The 17,652-nt window shown below is 41.5% G+C and overlaps 1 protein-coding gene across 19 annotated transcripts in view; it reads right to left on the reverse strand.

The window, feature by feature from the left end:
* MLIP (muscular LMNA interacting protein) overlaps positions 1-17,652 on the reverse strand; it is a 295,821-nt gene that overhangs the window by 136,592 nt on the left and 141,577 nt on the right. For 13 of the 19 annotated variants that reach the window (XM_061397832.1, XM_061397820.1, XM_061397825.1 and 10 more), the window contains exons 2-3: positions 13,808-13,963; positions 10,231-10,623 (exon numbers count right to left, since the gene is read on the reverse strand). In XM_061397832.1, coding sequence (XP_061253816.1) covers positions 10,231-10,623; positions 13,808-13,963 — 549 coding nt within the window. The remainder of the gene's footprint in view (positions 1-10,230; positions 10,624-13,807; positions 13,964-17,652) is intronic. The other 6 variants (XM_061397834.1, XM_061397826.1, XM_061397835.1 and 3 more) reach the window with 1 other exon arrangement.

The raw sequence follows: 17,652 nt of genomic DNA on the forward strand, positions 1-17,652 counted from the left end.
TTCACCGTCTTCAGCATTACTGGTCAGGGCATGGATGACTGTGATATTGAATGGTTTGCCTTGGAAATGAACACAGATCATTCTGCTGTTTTTGAGATTGCACCCAAGTACTGCATTTCAGGCTTTTTTGTTGAGGGCTACTCCATTTCTTCTAAGGGATTCTTGCCCACAGTAGTAGATATAATGGTCATCTGAATTAAATTCATCCATCCAGTCCATTTTAGTTCTCTGATACCTAAAATGTTGATATTCACTCTTGCTATCTCCTGTTTGACCACTTCCAATTTACCTTGATTCATGGACCTAACATTTCTGGTTCTTATGCAGTATTGCTCTTTACAGCATCGGACTTCACTTCTATCACCAGTCACATCCACAACCGGGCATTGTTTTCACGTTGGCTCTGTCTCTTCATTCTTGCTGGAGTTATTTCTCCCCTCTCCTCCGGTAGCATATTGGGCACCTACCGACCTGGGGAGTTCCTGTTTCAGTGTCATATCTTTTTGCCTTTTCATACTGTTCATGGGGTTCTCAAGGCAAGAATATTGAAATGGTTTGCCATTCCTTTCTAAAGTGGGCCACATTTTGTCAGAACTCTCCACCACGACCCTTAGTCTGCTGGCTTTCTGAATAAAGTTGCTAGTTCATGTCCCAATAACTCTTCTCTCAATTTATTGACCTGATATATTGCAAGTAGTATGAGCTTGGACTTGGTAATACTAATCAAGTGGGCCCTTTAAAAGAGGTTCCAAGTGCTAGCAATCAAAGTAACAAACTGTCTCTATTGCCAGCTTTATGAAGCAAGCTGCCATGAATTCTACATCCTCAAGGGAATGAATTCTGCCAACAACACAGGGGAGTTTAGAGACAGACCCTTCCCTATAAAAGCCTGAAGATGAGAGGAACTTGACATCTCGGTTCCAAACTTGTAAGACCCAGCTCAGCTGTGCCCAGACCTCAGATCTACAAAAATCTGAAGAAAATAAATAGATGTTTTTTTTTTAAAGCCACTAAATTTATGATAATCTGTTATGCAACAATAGAAAAGTAATACTTTCCCCCTGATTCTTAACAGCTTTTACCCCATGCTCTTCCACAGAATCTGCCATCAGCAATGTTCACAATGGTTTACTTTTTCCTTAAGCTCCACAGCCACTTGAATCCCTCATCTCTTCTGATTTCTCTACAGAATCTGGCTTCCAATCTTGTCCTCCTTTTCAAAACTGTTTATCTGTGGCCTGTATTTCATCACTCGCCTAGCGTATTTCCTTGGATATTTGATGAGCTCTTAGCTCCTTCTATTTCTACCCTTTCCTTGTGTGTCAGTACTTCCCTGGCTGTCCCCACTGCCTAGAATGCCCAGGCTCCAGTGGTCGGCCAAGAATACTTTGGCTCATCTTTCACATTTCAACGCAGACAAATGTGAACCCTTCCCGGTAGTCCAGGGCAATCTAGGCCTCCTCCTCGAGATGTGTCACTCTCCCTTGAACATATCACCTTTCGTTGTCATCGCTTTCAGGCTGCATCTGTTTTCCAAGCCCCTTGAAGGCAGGTACTATGTTTTTTTTTTTAAGTTTACTTCCGTAGTGTCTAAGGCCTGGCATGTTACCTTCTTTCAGGTGAAGAAATAAATGTCCAGTGGGTTTAGGAAGGCCAGAGAGCAGGGTCATGGGAAAAGGAGGATCATTCATTCATTCATCAGACACTTTCTAAGCACCTATAGCGTCCCAGGCATAGGGGTTAGGTGATAGGGATGAGAAGGTGAGCAGATTTTTTGTCTTCACAGGGCTCAGAAATCTACTGGGGTAAGAGAGAGATAGAAAGGCTACTCTGATATAATGTGCCAATACGAACAGGGTATTTCAGTGTACAATAAAAGCCTGCTACTGCTAAGTCGCTTCAGTCGTGTCCGACTCTGTGTGACCCCATAGACGGCAGCCCACCAGGCTCCTCCATCCATGGGATTTTCCAGGCGAGAGTACTGGAGTGGGTTGCCATTGCCTTCTCCAAAATAAAGACCTAGGACTATAATAAAGGTTTCTATGTATGATGCCTGTCCAAATGATTTTCCAGACTCTCTTTTCCACAGACCCCTAAAATCCAGTCTCTTAATTACAATAATATGTGTGCCAGTGTCCAAATTTCCCATAATTTGTTATAAGAACCTTCTCTATTTGACTACCATCAGTTCTTCTGATCTTATGTTTCATGTCCTTTCTTAAATTCTGATGTTCAAACTGTGTTTGAACCAATATATAAAAAATTTCCCTCCACCCATGTTCCTTACCCTATGCCCCCGAACATGCTGCCATTTCTAACTTTTTTAAATACAGTGAGTCATTTCTGAGAATGTACCATGGGCCTAGGAACTATTCTAGCCTATACAGATGACCACATTCAATGCTCACAGGAAGGTTGATAGAATCGCTCAAAGGAAGACACTAAAATTTACGATTTCAAGTCACTACCCAGATGGGCATGACTATAAGTTGCCTGTCTCATTTTTGCTTTTTCATACCATCTCTCCAAAGCATGACCCCCCTTTCCTCACCACTTATCCACTCTTCAGCTTGATTTCTGCCCAGCACTGCACTCACACTGTTCCCATCAAGGTCATCCAATGACTTCCTATATTTATAGGAATTGTCTATTCCTATAAATGTCTATATTTAATTTGGAGGGCCCTACTTTATTTGGCTTTGTTCTGTATTTTATTTGACTTGAATTATATTTATAATATTTTGTATTGTGTTACATGTTTTTTCATAAACCATGTTCTGGAATAATATTTGAATAGAAGGCAGCAGGCAGCCCTTCGGAGAAGAGCTGGTCAGATGCTGAACAACCTCAACCCCACTCCCAGAGGAGGTGTGTGTCCAAGCAGGTAACCAGGACGAAGCTCTAGGCTCACACCTGGGGCAGCAGAAGGGGTCCCGTGTTCCAGACTGAGACAGTGGCCAGGTCAGACCCCCACATGCCTGCCTCCATCCCCACAAATCTTCTAGTTTTACTAGTAGTCAAAGAAGAGAAAGCCCCTCCTTTCCTTGCAGGGGCCACACCTTCCCATAGAGGCCCCTAGGGCTTCAGCTCCACTTCTATCAGCTAAAGGCCTTCTGATCTTTCCCTTCCCTTTGATCTTGCCCTCTTGATCTCTTAGCTTCTAATCTTCTCTAAATCAATCAGGAGCAAATATTAACCTGACTGTCCCACTTGGCAGAATTACTTGCTGCTGCACAGTAAGAAAATCTGGCAAGCAGCTAGCGAGTACGGAAGTACAGAGTTGGCGAGGAAAGCTGCCTGCTTCAGGTGGTCTCCTGACATCAAAAGCAGAGAACCGTGTGTTTCCTGTGTGATAATCCCATGTTCGTGCTGAAAACATGTCATGCTGCCAGAATGTTCTTTCACGGATTGGTATTCTGTGTTCCCAAATGGATGTAATTGATACCAGATTCACTTAAGCTTAATAAAGAAAACATTATTGAGATACCTTAAAATTACTGATTAATTCATGTTTGTATATTTTGCTATCTTGGCCCTGTTTATCATTTTTTTTTGTTGAAAGTCTCTTTAGCTTTCCCTGCATGAAACCCCCCTCTCTAACTTTTTCAGTTCCCTCTCAGCCTCCTTCTTTGCTTCTCATCTTTCACAGGTTCTGGATACTTTACTGTGTCCTATCTTGTATCCCGTGTCTTCCTATGCTGCATTCTTTCCATGAGTAAACAATTCCATTCTCATAGCTTCAGCTTATGTGGCCAATACCTCCAGTCTCCCATCTTCCGCCCATGTCCAGATTCATATTAGTATTCCCAGCCTCTTTCTAGACAGCATCATGCTGTATCATCAGGCATCTCAAATTCAACATCAAATGGCTCATCTCTTCCTATCCCCTCCCAAGACCTATTATTCTTTTCTCATTAATGCCAGCATTCATTCAATTTCCTTGGTTACAAATTTCAGTCATTGTTTATTTTTCTCCATGTATTGTCAAGGAGCAAATTCAGTTCATTCTATGCCACAAAGTCCCTCTTTTTGTTCCCATGGTCACTGTCTTTACTCCAGACTTTATCATAGGATTTTCAGATAAATCACTCTGTTTTCATGTATCCATATCTACCTCTCCTTTTAAGTCTAATCCTATCCAAATGTCATTTTCTCAACATTCAGAAAACGAAGATCATGGCATCCAGTCCCACCACTTCATGGGAAATAGATGGGGAAACAGTGGAAACAGTGGCAGACTTTATTTTTGGGGGCTCCAAAATCACTGCAGATGGTGACTGCAGCCATGAAATTAAAAGACGCTTACTCCTTGGAAGGAAAGTTATGACCAACGTAGATACCATATTAAAAAGCAGAGACACTACTTTGCCAACAAAGGTCCGTCTAGTCAAGGCTATGGTTTTTCCTGTGGTCATGTATGGATGTGAGAGCTAGACTGTGAAGAAAGCTGAGCACTGAAGAATTGATGCTTTTGAACTGTGGTATTAGAGAAGACTCTTGAGAGTCCCTTGGACTGCAAGGAGATCTAACCAGTCCATTCTGAAGGAGATCAGCCCTGGGATTTCTTTGGAAGGAATGATACTAAGGCTGAAACTCCAGTACTTTGGCCACTTCATGTTAAGAGTTGACTCATTGGAAAAGACTCTGATGCTGGGAGGGATTGGGGACAGGCGGAGAAGGGGACGACAGAGGATGAGATGGCTGGATGGCATCACTGACTCAATGGATGTGAGTCTGAGTGAACTCCGGGAGTTGGTGATGGACAGGGAGGCCTGGCGTGCTGCAATTCATGGGGTCGCAAAGAGTCGGACATGACTGAGTGACTAAACTGAACTGAACTGATCCCTGGATAAGACATTCTCTGAAGTCTACACCAACATTCAAGAAATTAACTTTCAAAATCATTCTGAATTTTATTTGAGAGGATTTTGATTCAACTGCAGATATAACTTTTTTACTTTTGACTTAATGCTTTAAAATTACAGTCTTTAATGATTTTTAACATAATGTACTTTTAATTTATTTTTTATTGAAGAATAATTGCTTTATAGAATTTTGTTGTTTTCTGTCAAACCTCAACATGAATCAGCCATAGGTATACATATATCCCCTCCCTTTGAACCTCCCTCCCATCTCCCTCCCCACCCCACACTCTAGGTTGACACAGAGCCCCCGTTTGAGTTTCCTGAGAGTGCAAGTGAAAGCTTCTCAGTCATGTCCGACTCTTTGCGACCGCATGGACTATACAGTCCATGGAATTCTCCAGGCCAGAATACTGGAGTGGGTAGCCTATCCCTTCTCCAGGGGATCTTCCCAACCCAGGGACCAAACCCAAGTCTCCTGCATTGCAGGCAGATTCTTTACCAGCTGAGCCACCAGGGAAGCCCCTGAGTTTCCTGAGCCATACAGCAAATTCCTGTTGGCTATCTATATTACATATGGTAATAGAAGTTTCCAGGTTACTCTTTCCATCCATCTCACCCTCTCCTCCCCTCTCCCCAAGTCCATAAGTCTATTTTCTATGTGTGTTTCTCCACTGTTGCCCTGTAAATAAATTCTTCAGAGCCATTTTTCTAGATTCTGTATATGTATGTTAGAATATGATATTTACCTTTCTCTTTCTGACTCACTTCACTCTGTATAATAGGTTCTAGGTTCATCCACCTCACCAGAACTGACTCAGATGTGTTCCTTTTATGGCTGAGTAATATTCCAATGTGTATATGTACCACTTCCTTAAAAAACTAGGAGTAAAACCACCATATGACCCAGCAATCCCACTCCTAGGCATATACCCTGAAGAAACCAAAACTGAAAAAGACACAGGTATCCCATTGTTCACTGCAGCACTATTTACAGTAGCTGGAACATGGATGCGACCTAGATGTCCATCGACAGATGAATAGATAACGTAAGTACTTTTACCGAAACATGCCACTTCAGCAGAAATATTTGGAACACAAAATACGCTCAACCCAATATTTATACTATGTTCAAGGTGATATAGTAGCCACTGTAGGGAACAAAGTGCTTAATAAAAATGGATTCAAGGTGAACGTTCCTTTTAAACACTTTACAATCTGCTAGGCAAGATAAGGCATGAACCTAAATAGTTACATACATATTGCAATAGGATCATTGTTATAGAAGATTTACAGAAAAAGCTACTAGAATTATCTTGAAGGAGCGTTTGCTTTCACTGAAGGAACCAAAGCGGGCTTCATAAAGGAGTTAATATCTGAGCAAGGACTTCAAAGATATGAACTTTGAAATATTTCTGTTTTTTATATACCATTTGAACCTCATGCATATGCAAGACACTCCAGTAAGTGCTACAGATACAGAAATGAACAAGAGACAGACTTTCCCTTGACTTCAAATTGTCCTCAGTCTAGCAAGAAAGATAAAATCCATTATTAGAATCAGGTGAAAAGGAATTATATTGGAGATTTTCTAAAAATACTACAAACTACAAGGAAAATTACAAAGATGTAGGAAAGAAACTAAATCCTCTTCAAAGGGAATGTCTCTTGGAAACGGTGTTGCTTGGGCCTGGCTTAGAGTTTCAGGTAGCTGAGGTTACATGAGGATGGGCTGGGAAGAGAGCAGCATCACACACAGAAGGGTCAAGGGTCAGGGGTGCAAGGGTGTGATGCGTGAACTGTGATGACAGTTCAGGAGTGCTGAAGAGTAGAAGCATGAGATGCGGATAGAAAGTGACATCAAGGCTAGGTAATAGGTTAAAGGCCACACTAGGCATTAGGTGCATATTTTTAGGAATAACTTCATAAATTACACAATACACGGATTCATTTTTACCAAGTAGACCAGAAATAGGCTTAATCAACTGCCTCTCTGATTGAAAAACTGATGTTGTTGGCATCAGGTAATCCAATCATGGGATAATCTTTAGGCTTTTTACATTAAGCTTCAACTACTGGCTACACTGGGCATCCCTCAGAGCTCAGTCGGTAAAGAATCTGCCTCAGTGCAGGAGACCTGGGTTCGATTCCCGGGCCGGGAGGACCCCCTGGAAAAGGGTATGGCAACCCACTCCAGTATTCCTGCCTGGAGAGTCCCCATGGACAGAGGAACCTGGCAGGCCACACCCCATGGAGTCATGAGTGGACACAACTGATGGACTGAACCACCACGGGCTACACCGGCTTCTCTGGTGGCTTAGATGGTAAAGAATCTGCCTGCAGTGAGGGAGACCCGGGTTCAATCCCTAGGTCAGGAAGATTCCCTGGAGAAAGGAACGGCAACTCATTCCAGTATTCTTGCCTGGAAAATTCCATGGACAGAGGAGCCTGATGGGCTATAGTCCGTGGGGTCACAAAGAGTTGGACACAACTGAGCAACTACCACTAACACACATTGGCTACATTCAGCTTCTCAGACTGCCTTCTCTGATGCGCTGGCCTCTTCTGTTTAGTTTACATTTGTCAGTAACAGTCATCTTATTTTTATTTCATGATAATCTACTAATGGATTATTATAGGAAATGGAATCCAAGACAATGGCTATTCACAAACACTTTAGGACCCAGGTTTCCTCCACCTGGAGTAATCATAATTCTCGGCCACCACTAATGAGTTAGGCTGAGCTATGCCTTTTCATTTGGAGCTTTGATAACTGTAACCTACTTTTAACTAACTTACTTTGGCCCCCTGAAAAAGATCCCAAATGTGTGTTTTTGTCTCTAGTTTGCCCTCTATATATTAGGTAACATAAAAACAAAATAAATGACCAACTCAGCAGTAGAAATACAGTAGTTGAGGAAAAGGATAAATTAAAAATCTAAATATTGCTTCATTAAGAATGTTTTTCCTTATTTATCTTATTTATATTTGGTATCATCATGTTTGCATGTTCTTCAAAAGTCCACATTAAACTACTCTCCACTGACTATGGAAGCTTCTACATCATCAACTTGCTTCTTTCATCATCTTTCCTGAGGCAAGAAAGAAATGTTTAAGCCTATCTCTACTTACTGGGAATACGTTTAATTAGATTATTAGAATTTTTCCAATAACTAGGTAAGAATAAAGTTCAAGAGGAAATAAATGTTTTAGTCCAATAGGCTGGACAGTGGTACCGCAGTGAGAATCTTTTATCACCCAAAGATGCTATGAGGATACTGGATGCTTTAAGTGACATAAATACATCATCAGGAAGTCAAGAAGGCTCCAAAAATAAAGATGTGGCACCAGAGATTTAAAAAGTGCCTGCCCTACAGTCTTGCAGAGGTCCTAGTAGTACCAAAAGGCCAACTCACCAATAAAAATGTTCTCCCAGCTACTTTAGGAAGCTTGCAAATACCTGGTTTAGAAGACTCTAAACAGGACACCGTGACACTGACTCATGCTCATTGTCACAGAGAGTTCTTCATTGATTCATTTTTCACTCCCAAAGCCAAGCCAGCCTCTGCATTCCTGACATTCTCTGCTTTGTCAAAGTCTGATAACTTCCTGACAACAAATAACCATTCTATTTTTGTTTTCCCTTCAAAATTCCCCCTTCCTCCTCCTCCTTTCCTGTCATCACAGATAATGGGTCTCCGACTGTATTCAAAGACTCTCCACTTAAAAGGAACCATTCAATCTTGCTCCTAAATTTTGTGGTGGGATCAAACTGAAAAATTCTTAAAGAGATGGGAATACCAGACCACCTGGTCTCCCTCCTGAGAAATCTGTATGCAGGTCAAGAAGCAACAGTTAGAACTGGACATGGAACAACAGACTGGTTCCAAATCGGGAAAAGAGTATTTCAAGACTGTATATTGTCACCCTGCTTATTTAACTTATATGAAGAACACATCATGTGAAATGTCAGGCTGGATGGAGCACAAGCTGGAATCACAAGCACAAGATTGCCAGGAGAAATATCAATAACCTCAGATCTGCAGATGACATCACCCTTATGGCAGAAAGTGAAGAGGATCTAAAGAGCCTCTTGATGAAAGTGAAAGAGAGTGAAAAAGTTGGCTTAAAACTCAACATTCAGAAAACTAAAATCATGGCATCTGGTCCCATCACTTCATGGCAAATAGATGGGGAAACAATGTAAACAGTCATGGACTTTAATTTTTTGGGCTCCGAAGTCACTGCAGATGGTGACTGCAGCCATGAAATTAAAAGATGCTTACTGCTTGGAAGAAAAGCTACAACCAAGCTAGACAGCATATTAAAAAGCAGAGATATTACTTCGCCAACAAAGATCTGTCTAGTCAAGGCTATGGTTTTTCCAGTAGTCATGTATGGATGTAAGAGCTGGACTATAAAGAAAGCTGAGCACTGAAGAATTGATGCTTTTGAACTGTGGTGTTGGAGAAGACTCTTGAGAGTCCCTTGGACTGCAAGGAGATCCAATCTGTCCATCCTAAAGGAAATCAGTCCTGAATGTTCATTGGAAGAACTGATGTTGAAGCTGAAACTCCAATACTTTGGCCACCTGATGCAAAGAACTGACTCACTGGAAAAGACCCTGATGCTGGGAAAGATTGAAAGCAGGAGGAGAAGAGGATGACAGACATGAGATGGTTGGATGGCATCACCGACTCAATGGACATGAGTTGGAGTAAGTTCCAGGAGTTGATGATGGACAGGGAGGTCTGGCGTGCTGTGGTTCATGGGGTCGCAGAGTCGGACACAACTGAGCGACTGAACTGCCTGACTTCTTCCCAGATCACTGAGGCCAGCCCTGCTTATGGTGGTTTCCAGGAACACAGTCAATATTTCTCTTAAGACACAGAGGAGGAAACGATTTTCCTTACATACTCTTGTTCCTAATGTATCCTTTTACTCCTCTTTTACTAGTTTAAAAGTCACATATCTACATGTCAAATCTAGTTGATATCTGTATGTCATATCATATCTCATCTTTGAAATGTGCCTCTTGATGCACCCAGCCTAACAAGCACTCTAAGAAATTCCCTTTACTGACCTTATTCAAGCATTTTCAAAAGGAAGAGTTAATATTCACCCAAATCCACCCCAGCTAAGCATTTTACATGTTCTCTTCAACCAATTCACAGTACAATTTATCCAATCCTTAGGAATTTATTATCTTCATTTACACTGTGATGATTTGTGATCTTTGGATTTTAGTTTTTTAATGTTTTTTTTTCCTTGAGAGTTTTGTATGCCTTGATCCCTTCAGTAAACAGAAGGCCTTTGCAAACAAGGAATATGAAACATTTTTTTCTTACTGACAAGAAGAGAAACCTACCTGCCCGTGTCTTTGCTGAGAAGCCATCGCCTGAGGCCGTTCAGGATGCGATGGGGCCTGGAGGTCCGCCCCTCGAGTTTTGGGGCGCACCGCATCAGAGGCCAGACTGGAGGAGATGGCGAGAGATGCGGGCCGAGCGGCCGGGGGGCCTGTCCCCACCAGGGGTCCCTGGTCACCTTTTCTGCCCGGGACTTCCTCCTCCCCCTCAGAGTCCACAATAAAGACATATTCCGCTTTGAAGAGGTCACTTTGCTGCATTCCTTGAGGTTTCTTCTCTTTAGATTCCCTTCCTTGGGAAGCCTTGTCCTCAGCCTCTGAAGGGCAAGTCAGTGCTCCTCGTTCTCTCTCCTGTTGGCACCCAATGTTCAAGGTGAAGTACTCACTGGAATCAAACTGCAATAAATGCAGAAACATAAAAGAGTTGATGTTGCTTTGATAAATGCTTCTTTTCTACATGTACTCTTAAACACTTAACCTGTTCATATTCTTCAAGGACAAAAGGTTTTACAAATATACCCCCAAATCAAGTTGGCATAGGAGAGTTTGGGTTGAAGTTAATGGCTTACTTTTAATAACTCACTTGTATGTCATGCTCCAAACCTAAGTGATTTAGGACTCAGAATTAACGTCAACAAACAAACATGCTTTCAAATAAATTTTGATATGACTTTTTAGAAAGAGAGGATGAGGGCAATGTCTTCCATAAAGACATTCACAAAACAAATGGGAACTGGTCAGTCATGGGCTTAGTTAATAGTCAGCAAAACTTGTATAGCCTGCATAAGCTGGGGGTGGGAAATGAAATCCCATTGAAAGGTTCTAAAATAACATGCATTTCTCTAAAAATCTAAGAAGAAAAGTAAAATTGGAACAAAATGCAGAAAATTCAGACAAAATAGTCCAAGCCTATGGGAAGAACTCATGAATAGGACATCAAAAAGATAGATATTTTTAGCATCAAGTGTTTTCTACTGTTATTTTAGTTTTTATTTACAATCCTAAATATTTTCCCATTCAGTTTTCTATGAACACATAGGAGGTTTACAAGACCAGGAATTAGATAGTTTTCTCATGTTACCAAAGCATCTTTTTTCTAAAATGGTACCAGCAATGTACACCAAGACTGTGTTTAAAAGACTCAATACTAATTTCCTTGGTTTTGATAAGCATTGTTGTTGTTGTTAGTTGCTAAGTTGTGTCAGACTCTTTGCAACCACATGAGCTGTAGTCAGGCTCCTCTGTCCATGGAATTTCCCAGGCAGGGATGCTGGAGTGGGTTGCCATTTCCTTTTCCAGGGGATCTTCCTGACCCAGGGATCAAACCCTCATCTCTTGCTTGGCAGGTGGATTCATTATCACTGAGCCACCTGGAAAATGATGATACTAATCTTTTTTTTTTTTTTTGCAACATTTCTCTAATATTATTTCAAAATAAAAAGATATAAATAAGCTAAAATAAACTAAATGTCAACTATGGTCATCAATTTAATGTTTGCTAATATGTATTATGTGTTGTGTGAGTGAAGATAGAATAATCAAATCATTGATGAACTAGGAGTCAAATTCATACCACCAGACCACACTTTTTAGCTGATGATGACATAATCAAGATAAAATATACTTTGCCTCTGATGTGGAATTTTCTGAGAGTGGTCATTTCACATATTAAATTACAACACTATGTCGTAACAAGGGCCCTTGTGTCTCAGATAGTAAAGAATCTGCCTGCAATGCAGGAGACCCGGGTTCAATCCCTGGGTCGGGAAGATCCCCTGGAGAAGGGAATGGCAACCCACTCCAGTTCCAAGGACAGAGGAGCCTGGTAGGCTACAGTCCACGGGGTTGCAAAGAATCGGACACGACTGAGCGACTAACATATCACATACAGTAACAAAACCCAAATTAGAAGGAAGCTTAAATTAAAAACAGAAGGATTCAAAGACAGATTGCTTATGATGGAAAGTAGCAGAATAACTAAAGAGCTGGCAAAATTGAGCTCATTTTTGAAAATGCTATTAATGATCTACAGTAACTCCCTGCTCCCACAGTCCAACATTCTCTATTTGTTTATTCTGATGAATTTTTTACAGCATTTCTTACCACCCGAGGTTTTATTATATGTTTTTCATTTTTTTCATTGTCTGTCTTTCCAATAACAAATAACTTATGAGTTGACTTTATTCATCCAGAATCCACAGCACCAAGCACACAGCATGTGTTCAAGTAGTTTTTAAATATACAAAGAATGAGGGATTATTTACCCTGCTGTATTATAATATTGAACTGCTTAAGAAATAGGAAGAAAAATGTTTACTCTTTTAAAAATGTAGTTGTGTAGGTATCATTGCCATCTGTAGATGAATATCATTAGTTCAGGAAGCTTTGGAAATCTGCAACCAAGATTGATTCATATGTCTATAGTCTCATGAACTCGGAGCACCTAATCACAAAGGATCCCTTGAATATATTGTACGTACTTGAGTACCATGAGAGAGAAACTTCCCAGAAGTGTCTTATGTAGCTTTCAGAATTTCTCTAAAATAATTTGTTCTCACAATAGTTTTTGAAATAAGTCCCAGGTTCATGGTTATATTACTGCTTGCTAGATAAGATGCTTTGATATAGACAAAGAGAATCAGATAATTTTATTTCTTACAAAGTTGGCTCAAAAATACCACAAAATTCACACAGTAACATTTTTTTTTATAAGAGGACAGTTATTAAAACACATTTTAAAGAAAGAAGTTTTTACCAAAAAAGTTGTTATTTTCACACAAGTAATTTTTAGTTTTTTGTTTAATTTCATTTTCAGCCCTGGTCTCACTTTAGATAAGTATAATTGGGGTATAAATACAATTTTATAATCTACTGTATCATTTAACATAACATTAACATGTTCCATAAAATTGAATAATCATTATAAGTTTGTCAAGGTGCTGCTATCAGATGCTTAGCTTTTCTCTGTTAGATATTAGGCTCTTTTTATTTTTCCCTAATTATTTTCCTACGTAATACTTTTTATCTTCTGTAGTATTTCTCTGGTATACATTTCCACTTAGATAATTGAAAGGTTATGAAAAGTTGTATGATGTGGATAAGGGTTTTCCAACCAAAATTGTACAAATTCACAAAACTAGCAGCAAAGTGTGAGCATCACAATAGGTCCACAAGCGCCCTAAACATGGAACATTATATTCTTTAACATTGTTAATCCATTACACGTAAAACAGCACCTCACTCTTTATCTAATAGCCTTTAAAGATAAATTTAAACTTTGCAAAAAATTTTGTATTTTTATTTTAAGGTACATCTGGGAGGGGAGGTGCCAGGAGGCATAATATATCACGTGAACAACAAACGACAGGATGTCAAATCAAAAGGGTTGAGAATAACCTATTGTAGAAAACATGAGATTTGATAACACTGAAGTACCCATTACATAGTTATATTTTTAGCCACTCTTAGATTTCCCAGTTATCTCACTTTAAGTAGAGAAAATAAACATTCATACAGATTTTCATGTCGTTATTATGGATACTTTAATTACTTGACATAAAAATAATAAAAATAATCCTACCCTATTTACAGTTTCTGGAGTCTTATCACTTGGTTCCTCAGGAATTTTAACAATGTATTTAGAAGTGTCACCCAACTGGGAGTGGGTTGGCAGTCTTCTGACAGTGGGGACAAATGTGAAGATCAGAGGTTTGGCTTCAGAATCACCAGAAGAGACCTATGAGACATGTAATAAATTAGACTTTCAGTCTTATCAAAGGTTTATGTTGACTTTACTTTCTATATATTATGGTATTTTCCTGTTTATTTTAATAAACTGCCTATTGTCCTGTGATTACATTTATGATTGCCAAAGAGAACAGCTATTAAAGAATTCATAGTGTATCTGATCCTTTTTTTATCAAAATATTTATCAGTGAATGAAATAAAGCCCCAGGAAGATCTTATTGTAGGACATGGCAACAGAAGAGTAGGTTGACAAGCTGAGCTGCTGGAATGCTACACGTTAACATGGATAAACGTGTAGCATTCCAGCAGCTCAAGCCCTGACGTTAAAAGATGCTTACTCCTTGGAAGGAAAGTTATGACCAACCTGCTGCTGCTGCTGCTGCTGCTGCTAAGTCACTTCAGTCGTGTCCAACTCTGTGCGGCCCCATAGACGGTAGCCCACCAGACTCCCCCGTCCCTGGGATTCTCCAGGCAAGAACACTGGAGTGGGTTGCCATTTCCTTCTCCATATGACCAACCTAGACAGCATACTAAAAAGCAGAGACATTACTTTGTCAACAAAGGTCCGTCTAGTCAAGCCTATGGTTTTTCCAGTGGTCATGTATGGATGTGAGAGTTGGACTGTGAAGAAAGCTGAGCACTGAAGAATTGATGCTTTTCAACTGTGGTGTTGGAGAAGACTCTTGAGAGTCCCTTGGACTGCAAAGAGATCCATCCAGTCCATCCTAAAGGAGACCAGTTCTGGGTGTTCATTGGAAGGACTGATGTTGAAGCTGAAACTCCAATACTTTGGCCACCTGATGTGAAGAGCTGACTCATCTGAAAAGACCCTGATTCTGGGAAAGATTGAGGGCAGGAGGAGAAGGGGACAACAGAGGATGAGAGAGTTGGATAGCATCACCAACTCAATGGACATGGGTTTGAGTGGACTCTGGGAGCTGGTGATGGACAGGGAGGCCTGGCGTGCTGGGTTCACGGGGTTGCAAAGAGTCAGACACAACTGAGCGACTGAACTGAACTGAACATGGATAAAAGTCAATTTCAACACAGACTAGATGCTGTGCTTGTGATGACCCCACAGAGGTCAAGAACTTTCATCCATTTAACCCTGGGTTAGCAGGTTCAAATTGACTCATAATCACCAACTACATGTGAAACCTCAGACATGCATCATTAATGAGTAGGCTAAAATGTGAATGGAAAGTTGAAAATGTACCTTCCTGGCTATCAATATACCAATGCCTCTTCTCAAGGATATACCTTCTCTCTCATTCATCCTTTATTCATTCAAAAATTATTTTGTTAAGTTTTTACCATGTGGCAGGCACTCAGGAGCCAGAAAGACAACGGCAAAAGGGAACAGTTAATAGATCTCTCACAAGTAGGAAAATGGTGTGCACAGAACAGGAAGTGAAGCTGCTCAGTCATGTCCGACTCTTTGCGACCCCTTGGACTGTAGCCTACAGGCTTCTCTGTCCATGGGATTCTCCAGGCAAGAATACTGGAGTGGGTTACCATTTCCTTCTCCAGGGGATCTTCCCGACCCAGGGATAGAACCCGGGTCTCCCACATTGGAGGCAGATGCTTTAACCTCTGAGCCACCAGGGAAGCAGGCGACGTAGGTTCAATTCCTGGTAGATCAATTAAGATCCTGCATGCCACACAGTGAGGCCAAAATATAAATAAATAAAAGTAAACAACAGAAAGAATATAGCCTCCTCTGTGAACAGAGAAAATGAATGAAGACACAGAAAAGATGCCACTGTGGGGCACTGGGAGAAGCTGGAAAGTGACAGGAATCATCTTGCATTTAAGCCATATTTGTGATGCAATTAGCCCCATCTGGTCAAGGTGACACTACCATGTCGCCACCTCCCTGCTCGTCATAGGAAATGCAATAGTCCCAGCCGGGCCTCCCATGCTCCTCTCCCTTCCAGCGTTGCCACCATGCCTTATCGCAACATGCCCTTTAACCCGGATCACATCAGCCCCTCAAGAAACCCAGCCATCCCTGTATCCCTGTGTGCCACGTACAGCCCTAGTCTTGTTCCTTTCTTGTACTTGTAACTGCGCACGACCCTCTGAGGCTTTCCCAGAATAGACCCCCACTCATGCCCTCCACCTGACTTTTGTCTGTAGAAAAACTTTACTCAAAGAATAAATTTAACCAGAGAAACTAGAAAAAAGGAAAACAATCAAGCAAGACAAAATAATAGCTTAGCCACTAAACAAAGTCAAAGACATTTAGTTCTTCCTCAAGGACTATAGATAATATTCTGAGCCATGTTCTTTGAGCTGTTTTGCAGATACTGAAACCCTCACCAGGTGGTAGAAGTTAATTGTATACTGCCTACAAGCACACAGACCCCAGACCAGTTGGAACCGGAAGGTGAATGATGTGGACTCCAAATTATCTTACCACCAACTGATCAGAAGAATGTCCACTAGCTGACCACGCCCTGCTCCTTGAACACTGACTCCTCATGACCCCCTCCAGGGAGGGATGCACAACCATGCAGGCACTGGCCCACTGTGGCCCCCTTGGCCTGACAGAGCATAAAAGCTATTTTTTCTCCTTCATCCAAAACCCTGTCTCTACATTTCTATTTGGCACCAGTGTTCAGAGGTAGAGTTTCAGAAGCATACACTTATCCAGCTCTTGGAAACTTCTCATCCTTCACTGTCTGGAATTCAGGCAGTTGTCACACAGCCCTGCGCATCCTGAACCTCTTCTTCGCTTGCTGTAGCTCGTAAACCACAGGCCCCTCTGAAGGCCTCTGCTTCCCAGCAAGTTCTCAGTGACCATCTCCTCTCACACTAAGTCTAGAATAGGATAAGCGTCCTCCTTGTTCTCTTTACAGCTTCCAGACCATTCTTCTTCTTCCCTCACCCCTGCTGCTGCTGCTAAGTCGCTTCAGTCGTGTCCGAGTCTTTGCGACCCCATAGATGGCAGCTCACCAGGCTCCCCCATCCCTGGAATTCTCCAGGCAAGAACACTGGAGTGGGTTGCCATTTCCTTCTCCAATGCACAAAAGTGAAAGTGAAGTCGTTCAGTCGTGTCCGACTCCTAGCGACCCCATGGACTGCAGCCTACGGCTCCTCCGTCCACAGGATTTTCCAGGCAAGAGTACTGGAGTGGGGTGCCATTGCCTTCTCCATCCCTCACCCCTACAAACCTCCAAGTCTGAAGCTCCTGATATGCACCAGATAACGCCCTTCACTACCTACCTATCCTTGTTGCAGTCATCTGCCCACAACCAAGTCAACCCCTTCTTTCTTTGAAGATTTAGTTCTAGGGTTAATTCCATTCCTTCTAACGCTATATCCCACGGGTAATTTTTCTAGTAGCATATGTCACTGACCTCTACACTTCCTTGCCCTTCACATCCCTGGCAACAACCAACAGCCACAACAAGCCTTCCATAATTTTGGAGTGTTTTCCTTCTCTGACCAACACTTCTTTCCACATCATTCCTCTGGTTCTCTAACCAGCATTTCTGGGAACCCATCAAAATGGAAGTCTACTGATCCTTCCAGCAGTAAGTTTTCCCAGATTCCTTTTTTTAGCCAGTTTCAATGTCTGATACAACTACTCCTGTGGACACCCCTCCAAAGCCTTGCCTTCTCTCACGTCATCATCCCCTTTGGGTAAATCATGGTGCTCATTGACTCTAACCC

The sequence above is a fragment of the Bos javanicus genome, chromosome 23 (assembly GCF_032452875.1).
Source record: "Bos javanicus breed banteng chromosome 23, ARS-OSU_banteng_1.0, whole genome shotgun sequence".
Lineage (NCBI taxonomy): Eukaryota > Metazoa > Chordata > Mammalia > Artiodactyla > Bovidae > Bos > Bos javanicus.